The sequence below is a fragment of the Tribolium madens genome, unplaced genomic scaffold (genome assembly GCF_015345945.1).
Source record: "Tribolium madens isolate multiple individuals breed KSU strain unplaced genomic scaffold, Tmad_KSU_1.1 Scaffold_91;HRSCAF=231;Tcas5.2_LG7, whole genome shotgun sequence".
Lineage (NCBI taxonomy): Eukaryota > Metazoa > Arthropoda > Insecta > Coleoptera > Tenebrionidae > Tribolium > Tribolium madens.
Genome location: NW_025401063.1, coordinates 3,856,268 through 3,878,866, shown reverse-complemented (window position 1 = coordinate 3,878,866; position 22,599 = coordinate 3,856,268). Strand labels below are relative to the sequence as shown.

Below are 22,599 nucleotides of genomic sequence, written 5' to 3'. Positions count from 1 at the left end.
ACAGAAAATTCCTTTGTTACCGACGATTCAAATATGGCGCGCTCCATGAAAACATGCAAATCAAACTAATCATAATTTATTCACGGATACAAATTTACACTAATAAGTACAATAACAGTATCAAGAATAATACTCGTGCTTTAACAGGTATGTGCAAAAATATTTCAATTCGTTAAGGCGAGTTGGAAACGTCAATTTCCAGAGAGGTTAGAAGGCATTATTGCTGTCAGTGTTCATTCACATAATAAAAAATCACAATCAATTTTGGTTTCATTTAAAAAAAGTTTTAAAATACTTAACTTAGTCTGATTTTTGGCACGGCTCAACTAGCTACGAAAATTAATATAAAAACTGATAACAAGAGCACCATTTAAATGATAACAAACAACATGATAAAATGGAAAATTCCTAGAGTGCACTTATCTAAGGCTGGTATGATACAAATAAATGCGGTTTTAATACAAACATTGCCACCTGAATGCTACCAAAGTCCTATTTACATAAACACGTATTTACACACATTTGACCTAATACTTTTAAATTAAACAGTCGCACTTGCACACGTCTCACAATAAATAATAACAAAATCATTGGCACCAGTTTAGATCCTGAAACGGGGGCAATTAGCGCAAATTGGCGAAATTAATCGATTACCTTGTACGTTGTCTCATAACCGCCTTTGCTTTTCATTTGGTTCTGTAGGGCCACAAGTTGGTCACCGGGCATTTCGACGTCTCGACTGCCAATGTGGCCTGTGTGTTGGAAATTGGTCGGTGAGCCAATCATCGATCTGGAAAAAAAATAATTCAAATTTGGCCACGGTTGTGGTGGCTTACCTGTCGATCCGAATGCGCCGTTTCTGGGGCTGCTGGACGCAACAACTGAACCAAGACACCCATAAATCACCCACAGCAGCCATCTGAAAGTTTAAGGAATTGCTGATTAAATTAAAATTGCGTTTTTCGATAGGTATCTTTGAGACAATGTAAACGGGACAAGTTTTCGGTCTTTATGTGGGACGGCGGTTTGGCAACGTTGCCAATCCATTACTCACCCCCGTCTAAAGAGTAAGAAATGTTATTAAGCTAAATATAGAAGGAACTATGTACTAAAATTACAAAGAACACAGCACTGAGTACACACAACCTCTATGTAGTCGGCCATCAAGGTCGTAGCCGTCAAAATAAGGCGTTGCCAACACTACACCGCCATTGCTACCAACCTGGGTCATCGATCAAACTTGACTCAATTTCACTAATAATTTATTCAAATAAGTGTTATCACAAGAAAGAAAAATAATAAAAAGAACAGTTTTATTACACCATATTTGTAATAATTTCGGAGCTAAATTTACTATAATACAAATGAATGAATTCTTGGGCTGTCAACAAAAAATCCATTCAAATTATTTTAAATTTAAGTTAATTTATTTCTTCCATTCATCCTTTTCGTAGTCCCATTTAGAAGAAATTCCCTGGATTGGATTAATCTGCAAGTCAATGATACGCCTGAGCTGCGCTTTCCTGTTTTCTTCGTTGAAACTCTCAGGCAGAGGAGCGTACACTGCAAATTACCAACTTAACAACACTCTAAATAACCACTGAGTTCTTACCAAATGTTTTCATCCCGTAGAAGCCCCACAAACCCAACGCTACGAAGACAAAGGCAATCCCCACAATAGATTTCCATTCACCAGTTGGCGCCTTCATTTCGGCAAAGGTCTGGCAGAACGACGCCCTGTAGAGGGCTTTCTTCTCTTCAATGGTCAATTTGCGCCAATCACCCTTTTCTTTCTCACGCAAAGCCTGGAAATCAATGTTAATTCATGGATACCGAATTTTTTATTCTGTTACTTGAATATCGGGGGTGGTTTCCTTCCATCGGATGGCGGGCATGGGGAAATCCACGCGGTCGGCGTAAGTAGGTTGGCCGTTGAATCCAAATCCAACGATTTCCCTGTTTCCAATAATGGATCGGATGTCGCTCATTGAAGCCCTCCCGAGTGTCTTTTGGACGGGCAGCGCCCGCATGCACAAGAGTCGCCCTGCCATTGTCTGGAAAGTCACGTAATCACTGCTTTTTTCCCGAAATTGTGTTTTTGTGGGTTCAAAGATTTTAAAATGACATTGATTAGGTAATCACCAGTGGCAAGGGCCACCTTGAAGTAACAACATTAAAAAGAGCATTTGTCATTAAATTTATGGCAATGTAACATTAGAATAGAGCAATTGAATGACTTGTATTAAAAATCAAGAAATACTAGTAATTATTTTGAATAAAAACTCACCTGCAACACTTTTACGCAAAATGGCCGACTTGAGCACTTCCGTTGCGCATGTAAAGTAAATCGAGCCAACCGCACAAAAAATAAAACACCACAATGACCACCTAACTTTTTATTTATTGAATCGAAAATAACGCAACATTTGTAAAAAGTGCGCAAATTAAATTTCTGAACCGTACGTAATTAGGTGTGCGTGTTGTTTTTCAATTAAAGAAAAAAAAACGTATTATTTATTTGGTAGTTTTAACGACTTATGTGTGGTCACCCTGTTTGCGATTCAAATTCGCAATTGTTAAATAACTAATTTATGAACAAATAATACTTATAGCCATGTTTTTATTTGATCAAATCAAAAGAAATAATTTTTAAATCTCCTAGACTGCTTTACTGGGTTTCGTACCAAAATATTACATAACCGGCGACCAGTCGTCACTTTTTAGGTTAAGTCGACCATTCCACAATTTTAAAAATCGTCAAAATGTCTCAAACTTTACGTTTTACATTAAGAGCCTTGTACGCACCCTTGAAACGCGATGTTTTAAAGTTACCACTTCCGGTGTCGTCTGTTTTAAGTAAGGTGAGTCTCATATAACCCCAATTCTTGACTCGAAAATTTCCAGACACGAGGTTTATTTACGCGAAAGCCACTCTAGGCCTCGATGGATTTGCCGAGCAAAGCAAGCAAATCCACCAGCAGATGGACAATATCGCTGAAAAGTTTCGCGAAAAAATGACCGTGTATTCGTCGCAAGACTCCCAAAACATGATCTTTACCGAGGATCTGAAAAACATGATTTATCTAGCAGAGAATGACGACGATATTGATTTGGTGATCAAAATGGCGAAAAAGTATGCCCCACTAGACGATATAACGTTTTAATTGCGAAAATTCTAGGTTTAACTCGCAAAACAAGGAGTTGAGATTTGGCAATTTCGTGTTTGGGCCAGTCATAATGCGAATGTTTTACACTCATAACAAGCCCGATTTGGCACTGGAGTGTTTCAAGGCGCCGGAGCTTAATGGCATTTTTGACCAGCTAATAACTTACCAAATTCTCTTAGATATGTTGTACGAAAATGGACGGTACCAGGAGATTTTAGACACGTTTGAAGTGATCAAAGGCAGGCAATTAGAAATTAAATACCCCCGGAATTGCGTGGTGTTAGTGATGGCCGCTTGCTACAAAATGGTAATTACGACCCCAACTCATAGCCCAGTCAAATTATACAAAAATAGGGCGATCGGTGAAAAAAATTTTTAGAGAGTTGGATTTTTTTTATACGCTTTCTTTTTTCTTAGGTAGACATATATCAAAAGTCCCCGAAGGTGTGGGGTGAGCTCGTGGAGGGGGAGGGGGCTAAAGGTGCCTTTTTTTGTTTTTTTGCTTATATCTCGGAAACTATTACTCCTAACGGTTTTTGCTTGCTTATCAGAATTAGAGCCTACAAAAATGGTCCTTTGCATTTTTGTTGTAGGACTAACTGTAAGCGAGTTATAGAGCTGACAAAAACATCATTTAAAAAAATGTGCTTTATCCGCATTTAGAACAGAATTAATCTTGTGATTTGAAAAAACTGAAAGCAAATTGAATTTATTGGGTGCAACAGTTCATTAGAGAGTCTATAAAGTCTTCCGAGTCGTCCTCATATGCTGCATCTTCGTCTTCAAGTTAAACAATGAAAACCGAATTACAGTCTTGTTCAGTACAATATTAATAAATAGATGATTTAATATCGATGATTTGAATAAAGCTTTCAGTAAATTGAATGTATTGGATCCAACAGTTTATTAGAGAGTGCCACGAGGGTCTATTAAGTCTTCCGAGTCATCCTTAATGCTGTACTAGCATTTGCCTGCGATTTTGTCCGCGTGTATTTCTGATATAAAATGGGAAAAAGCCCGTTCACAAAACCATTCCATAGGCTTAGGTACTCTATAAAGCTAGATAATTACCTGTGTTATGTATAGGATTCAGTTATAGTAGTCTCGTTCTTCGCATGGGCTATGTTTATGGATAAATATTAAATGTTGATTTTCATAAAGTGTCGTCTCAGTGCACTTCTGCACTCTCAAAATTCGAAATTTCATGTTTCTAATTTTGTTTTTAAGCGTTTAAACTCTATTTCATTTCATTAAAATTAGAAAAGTGCACTTCTACACTCTCTAAGGATCATATTTTCTAAATTTAATGTTTTTATATACCTTTAAATGTGTACACCGTTTTATTCCCTTAAAAACTAATTTTCGAAAAATCTGATTTTAGTGCCCCTTTACACCTCTAAAGAATTTTATGTTTATATCGTTGTTTAAACATTTACACCCCCTTACAGATTGATTCTCTCTTTCATCCAAAATTTTTATTTATATCTCCGTTTAAATGTTTACACCCTTTCAGGCAGACCAGCTTAGTTGGGGAACGCTCTACACATATAAATACTTACTATATACTAATGAAATGTGCTTCAAAGGATTTTTAATGCAATTTTATGTAGACTCCAAACTTTTGAAGCCTACGGTTAGTCCTACGACAAAAATGAATAGGACCATTTTTGTAGGAAATTTTGATGCAGAAATAGACTTCAACAGAAAATTCTGCATAAATTACATAAACGATGAGTTTGTATTTATAGACCCTCGTGACTCCCCCTTCCTTTAATGAAGTATTGGACCCAGTAAATTCAGTTTACTGTCAGTTTTTTTTTTAATTACAAGACTAATTCTGTTTTAAATGCAGATAAAGCACATTTTTTTAAATGATGTTTTTTGTCTGCCCTATAACTCGCTTACGATTAGTCCTACAACAAAAATGCAAAGGACCGTTTTTGTAGGAAATTTTGTAAGCTTTAATTTTGATAAGAAGATAAAAACCTATAGGAGTGATAATTTCCGAGATATAAGCAAAAAACCAAAAAAGACATCTTTTTTTTTAATATACATATGTCTACACAAGTGTAAAGAAAGCGTTTAAAAAAAATTCCAACTCTAGGATTTTTTCCACCGATTTGTCTAATTTGACTGGGCTATCAACTCAATTTAAATAATGCCTTGTAGAATTCGAAAGAAAGTGTTGACTTTGCCTTACAATTCTGGAAGGAATTGAGAGAAGCGGGGCATTTCCCCATGCGACGCGCCTCGACCTTCTGTGCCGGCTTGGCCCTCAACCACGGCATGCCCGAGGCAGCGTTGGAAATAATGGCAAACGTTAAAAACTCCAATTATGTCTCAGTCAGGAATATCAAGGTTTGTTTCACATTTCTCTGGATTTTTTCCAACTGTTTTCATAGGCGCGGGCTTTGAGCGACGTTGGACGTCTGGATGACGTCATAGCGATACTAAAGTCCATAATTTCTGATGATAGGCCAGGCGAAGTTACTCATACTTTCAGTAGGGATGTTTTGGAGGCGATTAAAGCCAAAGTTTTGAGTGCTGATAACCCCGAAATTTCGTTGGAGTTCAACAGATTGGAAAAATTGTTCGAGAAGGAGGGACACATCAAGGAAGAAGTACTATTTCGTCTGATTTAGCTCAAATTCTCACGGTTTTTTCTAGACTTTGGATCAACAGTTGTGCTCAGAAATCCAGAAACCGCCAATTATGAACAACCGACAAGCTAATAGATTCAGTCGTTTCGAGGGGGACCCCGCACGGAGGCCCTCCCCGGCGTTCAAAAGACCGTCCTTCAGGCCCGGTTTGAAGGACTTAGTTTAGATAATTTTTGTACGTTTAGTTAAAAATATTAAATAAAAAAATCACTAGACAAAGACAAACACACCATGTGTGACATCCTATTTATAGTCAACCCCACTTCTATTTAAATATTTCACATTTGAAATGAGACGTTACGTGGACTTTAGTAAAAGCCTCCATTCATGCGGTTGACCTTGACAGTTCTTATAAGTTCAAGGTTTTTGTTTGAATCCCTCATTACCGTTGTCTACTGTCTTTTTGGTTTTATGATGGATATGCCAAAAGTTTGAAAAGCATAGAAGATGCTCCTAACTGTTACTTTTTGTGCTTAAGGTGAACGACCAATATAACTGTACATTACCTGTGTTAAGCACGTAAGTAGTTTGTTTGTGATTTTGAGTGAAAACTGACGCTTTTTGTGTTTTGTGAAAATTTTGCTGAAGTGTGTAAGTTTTGTGTTGGCGGCAAGAAATGAAAAAGTTTGCGCTTTGCTGATTATTTAAGTCAAGGCTGTTCAGTGCATATTTAACGTTTTGTTTACTACGTGCACTTACGACAGCCTTTTATTCAACCCACAGGACTCATACAAGATTTTTTTTAATTCTTCATTAGAAAATAACCGAAATTTTGTAGTTGTAATTCGAACAATTCGCCCCACATTTTCAATCGATGAGGTCATAATTACTTTGCAAATAATGAGTTTCCTTTGTTTGGACGATAATAACGACTCATTTAATGATAACCATTTAATTACTCTGGAAAAATTGATTATAGGGGGGGAAAAGGTTGTGATCTTGTTTTATTAAAAAAAATCCCTATGAAACAAAATACGGGATGTCCTAGCGAATTGGTAAAGTCAATATTATTGACCTTTAAGTGTTAAAATATTTAAGAATGTGTAGATATCAACTCTAAACTAAAAATATTTGCACGTATAGAGGGAGTTTCAAGAAAAAGTTACAATAAAAACTTGTTTTGTCAGTGAAACACATGTTTTTTGAGTGTAGCTTTCAATTTTAATTTTAAACTCTTAGATGATTTTGCAAAGTTTTTGAAATATTTTGATTTCAATGATTAAGAGTCTTTTTTTTAATGATTACACAAAAACTGAGGGGCTATTAACTCTAGAATTAGTTGTACAAATTTTTGCGATTTTATCGAAACTGCTTGGAATTATTTGGGATTATCTTTGAATTGTTTGGAATTATTACTGGATTTATTTGTGAATTATTATTTGTGGAATTTTTCTGGAATTAAGCACTGACATTCTTTTTGGAATTAATTTGGAGTTACACGAATTAATTTGGAATTGAAGGAATTAATCTGAAAACAATGGATTGATGAATAACTAGGATTTTGGTGGATTTTTTTTGGAAATACAAGAATTTCGATGGATTTTTTTTGGAATTGTACAGTTGCGGAATTAAAATTTCGGGCAGTATTTTTCTGTCACTTTAAAAAGTTCACTATAAACTACCCTTTACTGTCATCATGAGTGACATTTGACAATTAAACTTTTGTTTGTTGTTAAAATTGTTAATTAAACAATTTGTTTGTCTTAGGAAATTTATTAATTGTACTAAGTGTAATTAATTCATCGCTTTGATCTGCTGCCTACCCGTTATCACTATCACAAATCACTATTTTTGAAAGTAAATAAGTAAGTCAAAATGACATAAACATGAGATGAGTAAAAAATGAGGTTATTATTGTAAAGGTTGTTTTAGAGTTCACATTATGAAAATACCAATACTGCCCGAAATTTTAATTCCGTAACTGTACATATTTTTTTTCAAGATAACGGCCCCTCGACAAAACCAGAATAAAAAAAATCTTTTTACCTCTTCAAAAAACGTTAGTGCTGTAACATTTTTCTCGAGTATTGTAGTCGAAACGTTAAAAAAATGAAGAAGTTTGATAAAAGATAAATAACTCGAAAAATTTTAATGGAACACCAAATTTTTTGTTTTTGCATCTAACGGATTATTAAATTGTCTGCCGTGTGTTATGTAAATACAGGGTGATTTTTTTTAAAACGCGCCACTCTCTATATCTTAGAAAAAAAAATAGAAAAACCCGAGATAGGTCATTTTTTTAATTTTTTGACATTTGATTACCTACTGTCAATCTACGCAGACGACGTTTCAGAGCTATCTTTGCACTTCTATAGTAATTTATTATAATAATTTACTAGTAGTAATTAGTTGTTTAGTATTAGTAGTAATTAATTTATTTCATTATTTATTTATTATAGTAATTGTTCTGCTAGATTCTGTTCTGCGTAACGTAAATAAAAATACTCAAAACTCAAACAAAGGTATCACAAAAATTTTGAAGGGGTCGTTTGTTACACTAAAAGGTGTCCCCCTGTAAATAAAAATTGACCTGTCACAGAATTTTCTAATATTTATTTTAAGAGATATCCAGGGTGGCTCGTTTTAGAAAAAATCACCTGTAGACCAAAATCTTTTGGGTGGCGATGATTATTATTTTTTGATGATTTTTGTTTTATTGTATTTTTTAAATTGCCCAATAAGAGTCATTTCTTAGAATTAGATGATGTACTAGCATTCTGCGACCAACTGCTCTTGGGTATATGCAACCTTGAATAAATCACGTATGAGTGAATTACAAATACTCCAACTTTTCAATTTTGATTATTTGTCTTGTATTTATATTTGTCACTCGTTTTTTATCACGATTTCTCTTTAAAACCGCGTGAATCACCATCAAGGATGTAGCTAGAGCGATGATGGCATCCAAGGTTTCCTCAATTTCCCAATCTTCAAAATCTCTTCCAGGATGTCGCACGTGTCTACCGTGTTTGTGACCGGGGGCGCCGGTTACATCGGCAGCCATTGCATCGTGGAACTCCTGAACGCGGGTTACGAAGTCATCGTCGTCGACAATTTCGTCAACAGTGTCAACGATTCTGCTGGAGGCTCGGTGGCTTTGAAACGAGTCGAAACGATCACCGGCAAACCCATCACCTTTTATGAATGCGACTTGTTGGACAAAAGCGCCCTTGCACACATTTTCGCAAAGGTAAGAGTAAATTACACAGGGCGACCAAAAAAAGTCATGTCGTCACAACTTGACAAATTATATATCATTTTGTTCGTCTCAGTGAGACAATTCAAATGCACTAAAGAAAATTTCAAAAAGTCCACACACTTCGAACTAAATATTTTTTTTCAAATTTGAATGAATTTAAAATACTTTAACTTCAAAAAATCATCACTCAATAACTATTAAGCTGATTTCCTTCAAATAAAGACTATACTTGCGCTTTAGGATTAAATGAAATTTGAAATTTAATATTTGCCAACTTTTCGAGGAAGTTCGAAGAACATCGAGATAATCTAAGAGAAAAAAATTTAATTTTTAAATTTATTTTTTCATCATCACCATCGTGTAGAGTATCTTTTTATTAGTTGAAATCCAAATTTTTAAAAGAATATACCGAATATTATTAGTTGTGTTAACGTCCTGCATCATTTCTTTACACAGGATGCGCCAGAACTCGCGCCCCAGAGAAAAATGCCATATAAGGTAAGATACTAGGAACATAAAATTGTTAAAAAAAATTTATCTATAAAAATTTCGAAGTTATGAGGGTTTAAATTTTGCACTTTGACTCTATTTATTTCTGTTGGAAAAATAATTTTTCAAGTTTTTTGATATAGGCCATTAAAAGAGGAAACAAGGAAGCTGTATCCTAAATTGTAACTCTGTTCAATGTTATTTGTGGCTTTTATTGGCAAAATTTTTGTCCCTTTACTAAATAATTGTAAAAAAATATATACAAGATCATCAGTATCATTAAATAGATATAAAAAAATGTCAAATGTCAAAAAACTAATGTCAAAATTTTTTGACAGATAGAATTTTTTAAACATTTTTTTCATGTTCCTGTTACTTAAAATGTTTCTCTGGGGCGCGAGTTCTGGCGCATCCTGTATAGTGGATCACGAGTTGAGGACAAATAAAAAACTTTTCCTTAAATAGCCGACGTTTCGAAATTTTATTATTTCATCATCAGGGCCATGGGCGTCGTTACAAATTTTTTAGAGGGGGGCATCTCATCGCAGTTTAAAAATACATATTTTATTACAAACACAAAAACATATTATACAAAATAGGAACATAAAACTATATTATTTCTAACGGAAATTATAAATAATCAATTATAAATTATAAAATAACACAAATCTGTAAATTACATGAATTAATAAATATTAAGAAAAATGTAGCACTTGGAAATCAAAACATAAAATAAAAACTCTTTCAAAATACATTCAAAAAACAATAATGAATAGAAAAAAAATTAAAGAAATAAAAGTTTTAAATTTCGTTTTTCTCAATCAAAATCGTCTATGATAAAAAAGTTAAAAAATGTTACTAAAAAAATGTTTAAAAAAAACAAGTTGCAAAATGGGCGTGTTTTTAATTAGACGTGTGGAAAAAGCAGCCATTTTGAATCGTGTTTTATAATAAGATTTTTTCCAATTTGGTTGTGAAAAGCATAGGCATCAAATTCGAATTCGTGGCGTTGCTAAAAAAATAGTGTTATTTGTTTTCTTTATGTCACACTTTTTAACACTAGTGATAAAATAATGTCATATTTTATAACTAGTGATAAAATTAAACACATTTGACAACTAAAATGACATTTCACAATAGTTATATAATAGAAATTTTTTTTATTTGTCCCCAACTCGTGATCCACTATATAAATACACCGAATAGTTTTCAAGATATGATTTTTTGAAGTTAAGGTTTGCTAATCAAGCATTGCGCCATATAGGAGAAAATTTTGTTTTGTTTTAACTCTTCTTTTGCTTAAAAATGGTCAATTGCACCTTCTTTGTTCTAATTAAAATAAACAAAAACTGTTTCTTTACTTAAAACAAACAAAGAGTACCTGCGTACTAATTAAAGCAAATAAAGAGCTTTTTTTGTTCTAAAAATGACCACATTGAGCAATGAGGATCTAGAAGTTTAAGGCACTAGCCTTAAATATAAGGGCAAATCTTTTTCAAATCAAATCACTTTCCATTCAGATTTCGACTTATTCACTTTGTTCTAGCTTTCTGAACTTCTTTTTGAAAATGTTTTCAGCATTTTTTTCTCACCACTTTCGAGTGATGTTAAATGCAAAAAGTCACCTGATTTATTTTGTTGGTATATTCTACGATTAGCTTCAGTTAGCTTGTAGGTAGTAGTCGTTTTGATAACAGTTGCACAAGAAGCAAAATAAATCAGGTGACTTATAGCAGTCAACATCACCAGAAAGTGATAGCAAACCTTAACTTAAAAAAATCATATCTTGAAAACTATCTACTCGGTGTATACTTTTAAAAATTCGGATTTCAACTAATAAGGAAAAGATGCTTTACACAATGGTGATGATGAAAAAAAAAATACTCGTAGAGTTTTTCTTAGATTATTTCTATTTACTTCGAACGCTGTTCGAAGAAAAGTTCGCCAATATTCAATTTCAAATTGCATATCATTCCAAAGGGCAAGTCCATTCCTTTAGAATGGTCTTTATTTGAAGGAAGTCGTCCTAATAGTTATTGAGTAATGATTTTTTAAATTTAAAAAGTATTTTAAAATAATTTAAATTAGAAAAAAAATATTTAGTTCAAAGTGTGTGGACGAGGAATAATGCGCCTGACCAAATTTTCGATGCAACCAACATTACAGTTGTCGCAAAATAACTTGCGAAAAGTAATGGTGGTTGCATCGAGAATTTGGTCAGGCTCATTATTCCTCGTGAATCACCTTGTATAATTTATCAAATTGTGACAACATGACTTTTTTGTCGCCCTGTGTTATTGCAAAAATCAAATAAAAAAATAGCACAAAATCGACTGCGTGATCCACTTCGCTGCGATCAAATCCGTCGGCGAGTCGATGGAATACCCTCTCCTCTACTACAAGAACAACCTCATCGGCATGCTCAACCTGCTCGAAATCATGGAACAATTCGACATCTACCAACTAGTCTTCTCCAGTTCCTGCACCGTCTATGGCGAACCCACTTATCTCCCCATAACAGAACAACATTCAGTGGGGCGCAACATCACTAATGTCTACGGGAAAACCAAATATTTTATCGAGGAAATGCTCCAAGACATCACACACGCCAACAACAAGTGGAACATCATCGCTCTGCGATATTTCAACCCTTTGGGGGCCCACTCGTCGGGCCTGATCGGCGAGGACCCCATCAAGCCCTTCGCCAATATCATGCCGTTGATATCGCAAGTGGCCATGAAGCGGTTACCGGTTTTAACCATCTTTGGCGGGGATTACAACACGGATGATGGGACAGGTAATAACACAAAAATAATATGGGTCGACAAAATTTAACTTTTTGTCTGGGGTTTGAATTATTTTGGGTGAATATGTTAACTAGGCGCATACAGGCTGTTTCAGAACTTGCGCCCCAGAGAAAAATAATACGAGGAACATGGAAAAAATGTTAAAAAAATTCTATCTATAAAAATTTCGAAGTTACGAAAGTTTAAATTTTTCACCTTGACTATTTATTTCCGTTGGACAAATAATTTTATAAACACTTTAGAATTAAAAAAATAAGTTTAAATTACAGGTATTAATTTGGAATTATTGAAATCACTCCGAAAAAAAAAATATTAAAATTAAAATTTATTAGAATTATTTTAATTTTTTGTAAATTACTGGAATTAATTCTTTTTGGAATAATCGAAAATATATTTTTTTAATTACCTTGAATTTGGCATTATAGGTATTAATGTTGGTGGAATTTTTTAAAGTTATTGAAATGTATTGTAAATAACAGAGCTTTTCTGGAATTCTTTTTTTTATTATCGGAAATAATTTCTTTTCAATATTACTTAGAATTTCTTAATTCCGAATTAGGTACAGGAATTATTTTCGAATCTCGAAAATTAAGTTTGAATTACGGAAATCAAGTTGGAATTACCAGAATTCATTCCCATAATTCCATATAGATAGAATTATGATTGTTTATTGGGATTTCTGGAATTTCGGTAGAATTTTTTTTTTTTTTGAATTACTAGAATTTAGATGGATTTTTTTTTGGAATTAGAATTAGTTGTACACATTTTTTTCAAGTTAACGGCTCCTCGACTTAATCCGTGTCTTTCTTTAATAACACCAAGATTGATCCTTTTTCTTAAAAAAAAATGCCATATAGGGTAAGAGAAAAAATGTTAAAAAAATCTATTTATAAAAATTTCAAAGTTATGAGAGTTTAAATTTTGCACTTTGACTCTATTTATTTCTGTTGGAAAAATAATTTTCCAAGTTTTTCTGCTACAGTAGGCTATTAGAAGAGAAAACAAGGAAGCTGTATCTTAAACTGTAACTCTGTTTAATGTTATTTGTGGCTTTTATTGGCAAAATTTTTGTACCTTTACTAAATAATTATAAAAAAAACATATACTAGGTCAACAGTATTATTAAATAGACATAAAAAATGTCAAACGTTAAAAAAATAAATGTCAAAATTTTTTGACAGAGAATTTTTTTAACATTTTTTTGCATGTATCTTTTCCTGGTATCTTATCTTACTTGAAATATTTCTCTGGAGTGTGAGTTCTGAACACATCCTGTGTTTCAATTGTTTTCAAAAAACTTGCTTTTTTCAAACCCAACTCAATGTTTTATGCACATTTTAAAAAAATAAAAAGAACAAAAACTCCTTTTGTCCGATAAAAAATTAAAATCTTGTAATTTAGGCCTAAAACATTAATTAGGAAAGCAAAAACTTCTTTTGTTCGATAAAAAAAATTCTCAATTTTTAATTTTTTTTCAAAATTATGGGAAATTGCCGTCTTGTGAATATTTTTTTATTGAGATATCCTTCTTTGCTGATTTGAGAAGAATGCGAAAACATAATAATGGTAATAGTAGATTAAATGCAAGATGGAAAATGTGTCATTACCTCCAGGCTTGTATACTATTTTATTTGAATATATATAATATCTTCTTTGTCTGGGGGGCGAGTTCTGGCACAGCCTGTATTTAGAAAACTGTGGGTGATACAAAAAAAAATAAAAAATATATTGATATAACATGTTATTTCACTTCACGACACACTATAAAAAATTAAAACTCCAGATTCATGTTGACCTGTGATAATTAAACAGTGTTGAAGGGATCAGAGACTACATCCACGTCATGGACCTGGCGAGTGGTCACGTCGCAGCCCTGAATTTGCTCAAACGGTCACACCAAAACTACAAGGCGAGGCAAAGCCGAGCTTTGAATGAAACCATCTCTAATTTTGTTATTTTTAGGTCTACAATTTAGGCACAGGGAAGGGCATTTCGGTCTTGCAACTCGTCCAAACGTTCGAAAAAGTCACCGGAACTGTCGTCCCTTACAAAATAGTCGAACGACGCGAGGGTGACATTTCTGTAATGTACGCGAATGCCGAATTGGCCGAAAAGGAGTTGGGATGGAGGACGAAATACACTTTGGAGGAAATGTGTACGAACGTTGCGTTTTTGTTTTTAATTGTTGTTCATTTGTTTGATTACAGGTGCCGATTTCTGGCGATGGCAAACGATGAATCCTCACGGATATCGCCCGCAATCAAAAATAACAAACGGTCATCATTAAATAAATTATTACTCACTCATTTCATACAGACTTTCATGTTGTAATCGCAAAACTTCCCTTCCGTAACTCGTCCAATTCGGTAGCAAATAACGAGCAAAAACTTCCAAACAATTGGGGCTCGGGGGCAAAAAAGGTTGCAACAATTCTGAAACTCTCAATTAGTGCGAAATAAAGCAAAGTTGGGCAAACTAACGGCACAATGGGGGCTTATGTGAATGCAGTGCACTCGGCACACTTGCTACTAGTTTACCATCGGGCGGGTTTGGCAAACTCCGCGATTCCACAGCGGCAAAAATAATTTGTTCAAAGGGTTGTTTGCGCGGCGGGGGCGCAAACTGACAAACGGGAATCCCCGATTTCGTCACTTTCACCCAATACCACTTGGCGACGTATTTCACGCCCCACTTGGGGAAGATCTCCTCGCGCAGCGCGGCTAAATGTTGCGGGGAATTGGTGCACCAAACCACGATTAAAGCATCATTTTTCAAGTGATTCTCCAGGGGAAGGTTCTTTAAATCGTCGTTAAACATCATGTCGTAGCCGTGTTCGGTGTGTTTGCGTTTTCGACGAATGTATTTGTTCCACCAGGGCGGGTCAAGAAGGATCAAATCGTATTTCTGGTCCAGGTATTGAGACATATCTGAGACATCTTTTGCGTAAAAAGTACAGTTTGTGGGGAATAAAAATTGAGCACCATCGATGGTTCTGACAACGGGGCTTTCATTGTTACTGCCGTACAAACCTGTCTTCAAGTTTTTCCCCGAAATTTCGTAAATTTCAGTCGCCGTGTTGACAGCTTCGTCATTCCTAACCTCACATTCCAAGTCATTAAAAACTTGTTTGATTTCGCTATAAAAAAGCTTGTAGAATTCTTCCACATGACGCACCTTGAATTATCATTAAAAGCTCGTCCTAGTTTCTATTTAATTCAAAAATACCTCTGTTTCAAATGAGTTTTCTTCGCCGTTTTCTTTAAGCTTGAGTTTTCTATTCTTGGGCGTTTTATAGGGTGTAAATATGTCAAATAGTTTCGATTTTAATTGGTAATTTGTTTGGGAACAATTAACGTTCTTGTAAACATCTTTTATTAAAGTTTCGTGTGAAATAAACCATCCGTATTTTGAATTTTTGACAACACTCATGGCGTCTCATGCCAATCTAAAGCTGGTAAAATCAAAAGTCACCAGATTGATTTATTGCACCTTTGAATGTTGTGAAAACACAATAAATGGGAGATTAATATCAGTTATCTTTGTATTTACTTGCTTGTTCATTTGATTATTGGGTTGTTATTGTTTTATTGCAAATTTAATCTTAATAAAAGTAAAAATCGTGATTGTAAATTTATCATCCTTATAAAATTAAAGTTACTAGAAAGAGTGTTTTACGAAACAACTTTTGAAAATATTAAGACGAAAAAAATCACCAAATAAAATTAATGTCTAGGAAAAATATACTTTGTAAGGTAAAAAGGCGAATAAAACCCTTGAGGCCCCTTTCCGGTCCTTGTTATTAAAATCCCTCACCCCAATTCGTTTTATTTCTCTTGTGTTGTGTGAAGACCTCGTCCAGGTCACCCCTTTTATTATCGTTCAATAAAACCCGTCGACGTGTTTACAATAATTCAGTTTTCCAATTAAATACACAGCGTAAACACACAAACATAAATTTTATATGAACCCACTTCCGCTCCTAATTTCCACACCGGGAAATTGCAGAATTTTTATTGGAAAAGAATGTTGGAGACTGTCGTAGAATAACAAACTGACGATGATTGATGGACGAAAAAATAGAAAAGACTTTACGTCTATCGTCTCCGAAACGTTCAAAGACTTCGCTGAGAACACCAGCATCCATGGTCTGAGGTATGCCGTCCGCAGAGACATCGTCATCTACGAAAAGTGAGTATGAATGATGCATTGGACGTGTGTTGGAGCGAGTGAAGGATTTTTTGGGTTTTTGTGGTACTGACCGGGCTTGGAGGGGCTGGGTACATGACGGTGCTCTTCTGGAATCGATACACGAGTAACCCCACGAGGACGTCGATTCTTACGGATTTTGCACCCAACACTGCGGTGCCCTTCCCGGCGGTTACCATTTGCAATATTAACAGGATTATGGCTGACCGTTTGGAGGAGTTTATGGGAAAGTTGTGAGTAAAACGGAAGCGTAGTTGAAGGACCAAAAATTTTCACTACGAAAAAAAGATTCAAAATATCTGAAAAATTTGTATTTTTTTTTTAAATAGAATAAAATAATCTACCTTAGTGTGATTAAAGAAATATTACAAGACACGATTAAGTCGAAAAGCCGTTGATTTGAAAAAATGTGTATGTCCAACTTATTCTAATTCTAAAAAACATTCACCTAAACTTCATTAATTCCAAAAAAATTCCACTAAAATTCCAGTAATTTCAATAAACTTTCATAATTCTCTATGGAATCATTCTAACTTAATTTCCGTAATTCAAACTTAATTTTCGAGATAATTCCTGTAATTCCGAATTAATTCTGACAATTCTAAGAGATCCAACGTAATATTGAAGAAAAATTATTTTCGACAATTAAAAAAAAAACAGTAACTTCAGAAAAATTTCTGTTATTTACAATAAATTTCAGTAACTCAAATAAGTCACAAACGTTTAAAGTAATTCTAAAAAACTCCACCAAAATGCCAATAATCCATCGTAATTCTATTGTTTTCAAATTGATTTTTATAATTTCAAATTAATTCCTGTAATTTAAACTTATTTTTTCTATCTTAATTTTCGAGATAATAATTCCGAATCAATTCTGACAGTTCTAAGAAATTCAACGAATTATTGAAAACAAATTTTTTCCAATAAAAAAAATATTAACGATAAAAAAATCCATTAACTTCAGAGAATTCTCTGTTATTTGCAATAAATTTCAGTAATTCTGAAAAATTCTACCAAAATTAATTCATATAATTCTAAATTAATTTCTGTAATTCCAAATTTAATGTAATTTTGAAAAGAATTTATCTTCGATTATTTAAAAAGAATTATTTCAGTAATTTCAAAAAGAATTCCAGTAATTCACAAAAGTTTAAAATAATTCTAAAAAATTCCACTAAAAGTTTGTCGTCCATTCCATTGTTTTCGAATTGATTTCTATAATTTTAAATTAATCCCTGTAATTTAAACGTATTTTTTTTATTTCTAAAGTAATTTTTGTAATTTCAAATTAATTCCGATAGTGTTTTTAAGAAACGCAACGTCATATTCAAAAAATTTATCTCCGATTATTCAAAAAAAATAATTCCAGTAATTTCAGAAAAATCTCTTTTATTTACATAAATTTCAGTCATTCTGAAAAATTTCACCAAAACGAATTCTTATAATTCTAAATTAATTTCTGTAATTCCAAATTCAATGTAATTTTCAAGAGAAATTATCCTCCGTTATTTAAAAAGAATTATTTCAGTAATTTCAAAAAGAATTCCAGTAATTCACAAAAGTTTAAAATAATTCTAGAAAATTCCACCAAAAGTCCAATAATCCGTCGTCATAATTCCATTGTTTTCGAATTGATTTCTATAATTTTAAATTAGTTTCTGTAGTTTTTAATTTTCTATATAATTTTTATAATTCCAAATTAATTCGTGTAATTTAAAATTAATTTTTAATTCTAAAGTAATTTCTATAATTCCAAATTAATTTTGATACCTAGTTCTAAGAAATTCAACGTAATTTTCAAAAGAAATTATCTTCGATTTTTCAAAAAAATTTATTCTAGTAATTTGAAAAATTATTCCAGTAATTTCAAGTATAGGTATTCTAGTAATTTACAAATGATTCCATAAATTTCAAACAATCTAAGGATAATTTGAACAATTCCAAATATTTTCAAATAATTCCAGACAATTTCGGTTAAATCCCAAAAATTTGTACAGCTATAATTCCAGAGTTAACGGTCTCTCCGATTAAGTAAGTTAACAGATTTTTTATACAGAGTGTCTTAAAAATACGTTAAAATTTTTTTTGGTCACTATAAGCAACAAAAAATTTTTGAATCTATGTCCGAAAATTCTTCCTTTCTAAGGGAGTTAAAGCTCTCTTAAAATGACGTGCAAAAATTTTTTCAGTATTTATTTCAGTAACCGTTCAAGAAAAATTTTGGTTTTGGAAACGTTTTTTGAAATTTTTTCCAACAGAATACAACTTTTTGTTGAATAATGTTTTTATTTTATTTTTGTATGACGCACCCTTGGCCTCGTAGTGAGTTTTTCAAGGTAAGTTAGCTTCTTTTGGAGGCATTTCCGGCCATAGGTCTATAGGAACTTTTACTATCTTAACCTAAGGAATCAGCCTACAAAAAATTTTAATACTATTTTTGGACACACCTGTATTAAGATTTGCACATAAACCTTGATAAAAAAGTAAAAAAAAGCTTTTGAATCTATGTCCGAAAATTCTTCCTTCCTAAAGGAGTTAAAACCCTCTTAAAATGACGTGCAAAAATTTTTGTTTCAATTATTTCAGTAACCGTTTAAGAAAAATTTTGGTTTTGGAAACGTTTTTCGAATTTTTTTCCAACAGAATACGACTTTTTGTTGAAATGAAAAATGTTTTTTTTTGTTATTTTTGTACGACGCACTCTTGGCCTCATAGTGAGTTTTTGAAGGGCAAGTTAGCTTCTTTCGGAGGCATTTCCGGACATAGGTCTATAGGAAGTTTTACTATCTTAACCTAAGGAATCAGCCTACAAAAAATTTTAATACTATTTTTGGACACACCTGTATTAAGATTTGCACATAAACCTTGATAAAAAAGTAAAAAAAAGCTTTTGAATCTATGTCCGAAAATTCTTCCTTCCTAAAGGAGTTAAAACCCTCTTAAAATGACGTGCAAAAATTTTTGTTTCAATTATTTCAGTAACCGTTTAAGAAAAATTTTGGTTTTGGAAACGTTTTTCGAATTTTTTTCCAACAGAATACGACTTTTTGTTGAAATGAAAAATGTTTTTTTTTGTTATTTTTGTACGACGCACTCTTGGCCTCATAGTGAGTTTTTGAAGGGCAAGTTAGCTTCTTTCGGAGGCATTTCCGGACATAGGTCTATAGGAAGTTTTACTATCTTAACCTAAGGAATCAGCCTACAAAAAATTTTAATACTATTTTTGGACACACCTGTATTAAGATTTGCACATAAACCTTGATAAAAAAGTAAAAAAAAGCTTTTGAATCTATGTCCGAAAATTCTTCCTTCCTAAAGGAGTTAAAACCCTCTTAAAATGACGTGCAAAAATTTTTGTTTCAATTATTTCAGTAACCGTTTAAGAAAAATTTTGGTTTTGGAAACGTTTTTCGAATTTTTTTCCAACAGAATACGACTTTTTGTTGAAATGAAAAATGTTTTTTTTTTGTTATTTTTGTATGACGCACCCTTGGCCTCGTAGTGAGTTTTTCAAGTTAGCTTCTTTTGGAGGCATTTTCGGCCATAGGTCTATAGGAACTTTTACTATCTTAACCTAAGAAATCAGCCTACAAAAATTTTAATATACAGGGTATTTTAAGCTTTGGACATAAACCTTGGTTAAAAAAAATAATAAAAAGTGTAAATTTTTGGTGTATTAACTGTTTTTGGCCATTAATGAATGAAGAGTGATTTTTGGAGGGCTATGCGCGAAGAGGACGTGGAGATCGTCCGTCGGGCTTTCCCCCAGCTTCTGGCTTTCGTTGCAATTGACAGAAAAGTGTACAACATGTCGGAGTTGATGGTCTTACACAAGGTTTTGGTCACAAACAATTACAATGACATTGGAGTTGTTATGAAAAAAATCTCGCAATCTTGCAACGAAATGATTCGCAAATGCGAATGGGAGTTCGAAACGGTACCTTGCGAGAGGCTTTTCCAGGAAACTCTAACCACCGACGGCAATTGCTGCTCGTTTAATTACCTTCGAGAATACATCAAGTGAGTTGGTGGAAAATTGTGAAAATTGTGATTTTCTCAGTGTGTTTCGTTTTTCCGAGCGCCGTCGCCCCGTCTACACCCCCTTCAACGGCTTCAACGCCGGCTTGAAGCTGCTTCTGGATCCGGATATCCAGGCGGTCCAATACTCGACTCTGCATTCATCTGGATTAAAAGTAGATCGGTGATCGGTGTAGAAACGGTTCTAATTGAATCCTTAGGTAATGGTGCACAGTGCTTGGGATTATCCTGGTTCTGGATCGATCTATAAGATCGTTTCGGCTGGAAGGCAGTCCTATTTACAAGTTTCAGCAAGTAAGATCGTTTGCAGTTCCGACTTCGAGAAGCTTTCCATCCAACAAAGACAGTGCGCTTATTACGATGATGTTAAGCTGAGATATTTCAAATTTTATTCGGACACGAACTGCTTGACTGAATGCGAAGCGAAGTATCTGTACGCGAAATGCGAATGCGTCCCTTTTTATTATCCTTTCTCGAGTCAGTTGGATTTCGGCAAGTGGTCACGTACTAAAGTGTTTTCTTGCAGCGAAAAGGATCTGCAACCTCACGAGCATACCCTGTCTGCATGACGCCATAGGTAAGGCTCCCATGGGCGGAAATTTTGTAAAAAAAACATTAAAAAGGCTGATATTTTGGAGCAATTAAAACAATTATTAATTTCCTTGTTAGGACAACATTAAAAACTGGAGAAATAAAAGTAATAAAGACACAAAAATATTAAAATAAACACTAATTCTACCAGAAAACAAACAAAAATACTAAAATATTTTTCAAGCTTCTTTGATTCACTTTATTTTTGAAGCATTGAGTTTTTTATGTGTCGACAGGAAATCATGGTTTTATAAAAAACCTTTGACTGATGTTTTGTTAAAAATAAAAAACGATTATATCAGATTGGTGTGTTTTGAATTTATAGTCGAATTTATATTTTCTATATTTTTGACTTTATCAGAAATTTTCTCGATAACTATTTATCGTAGGACACTGACCTTGACAAAAATCAACATTTTTTTTTTACTTTATAATTGATCCATATAACGTTTTTTTTACATTTTTAGAGGTCCTAAAGACTCAAAAAAAATGCATTAAACGTTATTTGGTCAAGTTTAAAAAAATACGAATTTTTCGAGTTTTTGAAGGTGAACGGTACTGAAATCGTAAAAATAGTCAATTTACCTTAAAAACCCTTGAAATATAGTTTTCTAGACTTAAGATTACGCGCTGAATACGATGCAACAAGTTAAAATACTCTACGATGCATAGTTTTTGATATATTGAGTAATAAAGGCTAGAAATATCCGATTTTAACCAAAAAATCAAATTTTTTTATTCTTATATAAAACTAGTACTATATGTAAAATTAACTGAAGAATACGCCTGTATAAACCATTCTGACCTAGGACTCATAGTTTTTGAGATATTAATTTTTTATGAAAAAAACTAAAAATGGCTCTGTACCCGGAACCATAACCCGGAGCGACTTCCGGTTTGCGCCAATAAATAGATAATTTTAAGCTACTTTTTAGCTTTTTGCTCTAAGTCTTATAGTTTCGTAGAAAAACGCGTTTAAAATTTCACAATTTTGACAATTTTTACTTTTTGAACGGCGATTACGGCCAAACTATAAGACTTAGAGCAAAAAGCTCAACTCCATCGTAATCACCGTAAGAAAATCTATCGACTGAGGCCAAAGCCAAGTCGATATCTCGCAAAAAATTTGAATTTTTAAACGCCGATTACGGCGAAACTAAAGGAGATAGCTCAAAATACTTGGCAAATTCGTAATCAGCGGGTCAAAATCTATCGGATAAGATAGGTTTAAATYGAATCTGAGACATGTTCAAAAACACTAGATTTTAAGGGGGGGGTGTTAACAATTTTTTCGTTTTTTTTATTTTGTAAATTGCGGCAAAACTGTGTCTCAATGACATAACATTTTGACGTAAACCTATGTAAAATGTTCCGGGGATCGATTGGCGTCAAGAAAACTGTAAAATTCGTAGTAGTTTTGAAGTTATAGTCGGATTTAAATT

The 22,599-nt window shown here is 33.4% G+C and overlaps 6 protein-coding genes across 8 annotated transcripts in view; 3 read left to right on the top strand and 3 right to left on the bottom strand.

Moving 5' to 3' along the window:
* Nucleotides 1-60: 60 nt before the first annotated feature.
* On the bottom strand, nt 61-1,171 carry LOC123011615 (CDC42 small effector protein homolog). Its single transcript, XM_044409138.1, has 5 exons — nt 1,119-1,171; nt 1,055-1,060; nt 837-919; nt 655-790; nt 61-608 (listed from the first exon to the last, which is right to left on the bottom strand). The coding sequence occupies exons 3-5, from the start codon at nt 917-919 to the stop codon at nt 588-590; spliced, it is 240 nt and encodes a 79-aa protein (XP_044265073.1). The 5' UTR covers nt 1,055-1,060; nt 1,119-1,171; the 3' UTR covers nt 61-587.
* Nucleotides 1,172-1,299: 128 nt separating this feature from the next.
* On the bottom strand, nt 1,300-2,447 carry LOC123011614. Its single transcript, XM_044409136.1, has 4 exons — nt 2,288-2,447; nt 1,854-2,054; nt 1,613-1,805; nt 1,300-1,563 (listed from the first exon to the last, which is right to left on the bottom strand). The coding sequence occupies exons 2-4, from the start codon at nt 2,049-2,051 to the stop codon at nt 1,427-1,429; spliced, it is 528 nt and encodes a 175-aa protein (XP_044265071.1). The 5' UTR covers nt 2,052-2,054; nt 2,288-2,447; the 3' UTR covers nt 1,300-1,426.
* On the top strand, nt 2,438-6,046 carry LOC123011609 (pentatricopeptide repeat-containing protein 2, mitochondrial-like). The gene is made up of 6 exons (XM_044409130.1): nt 2,438-2,856; nt 2,905-3,133; nt 3,180-3,474; nt 5,337-5,525; nt 5,570-5,788; nt 5,835-6,046. Exons 1-6 carry the CDS (start codon nt 2,763-2,765, stop codon nt 5,991-5,993), a joined length of 1,185 nt encoding a protein of 394 aa, XP_044265065.1. The 5' UTR covers nt 2,438-2,762; the 3' UTR covers nt 5,994-6,046.
* Nucleotides 6,047-6,123: 77 nt separating this feature from the next.
* On the top strand, nt 6,124-14,629 carry LOC123011611 (UDP-glucose 4-epimerase-like). Of its 3 annotated transcripts, none has more exons than XM_044409134.1 (6): nt 6,124-6,305; nt 8,774-9,017; nt 11,838-12,312; nt 14,143-14,231; nt 14,285-14,477; nt 14,530-14,629. In XM_044409134.1, the coding sequence occupies exons 2-6, from the start codon at nt 8,775-8,777 to the stop codon at nt 14,607-14,609; spliced, it is 1,080 nt and encodes a 359-aa protein (XP_044265069.1). In that variant the 5' UTR covers nt 6,124-6,305; nt 8,774; the 3' UTR covers nt 14,610-14,629. The 3 variants fall into 3 exon arrangements, with proteins under 3 accessions (XP_044265069.1, XP_044265067.1, XP_044265068.1); XM_044409132.1 differs by having other exon boundaries at nt 6,124-6,346; XM_044409133.1 differs by having other exon boundaries at nt 6,124-6,418.
* On the bottom strand, nt 14,600-15,754 carry LOC123011613 (N(6)-adenine-specific methyltransferase METTL4). Its single transcript, XM_044409135.1, has 3 exons — nt 15,548-15,754; nt 14,803-15,496; nt 14,600-14,754 (listed from the first exon to the last, which is right to left on the bottom strand). Exons 1-3 carry the CDS (start codon nt 15,749-15,751, stop codon nt 14,618-14,620), a joined length of 1,035 nt encoding a protein of 344 aa, XP_044265070.1. The 5' UTR covers nt 15,752-15,754; the 3' UTR covers nt 14,600-14,617.
* Nucleotides 15,755-16,379: 625 nt separating this feature from the next.
* The window catches only part of LOC123011126 (sodium channel protein Nach-like), an 8,794-nt gene continuing 2,574 nt past the window's right edge, over nt 16,380-22,599 (top strand). Inside the window, exons 1-6 of the mRNA XM_044408435.1 lie at nt 16,380-16,510; nt 16,555-16,761; nt 20,249-20,548; nt 20,589-20,721; nt 20,767-21,043; nt 21,093-21,143. Of these exons, the coding sequence (XP_044264370.1) occupies nt 16,380-16,510; nt 16,555-16,761; nt 20,249-20,548; nt 20,589-20,721; nt 20,767-21,043; nt 21,093-21,143 (1,099 nt within the window). The remainder of the gene's footprint in view (nt 16,511-16,554; nt 16,762-20,248; nt 20,549-20,588; nt 20,722-20,766; nt 21,044-21,092; nt 21,144-22,599) is intronic.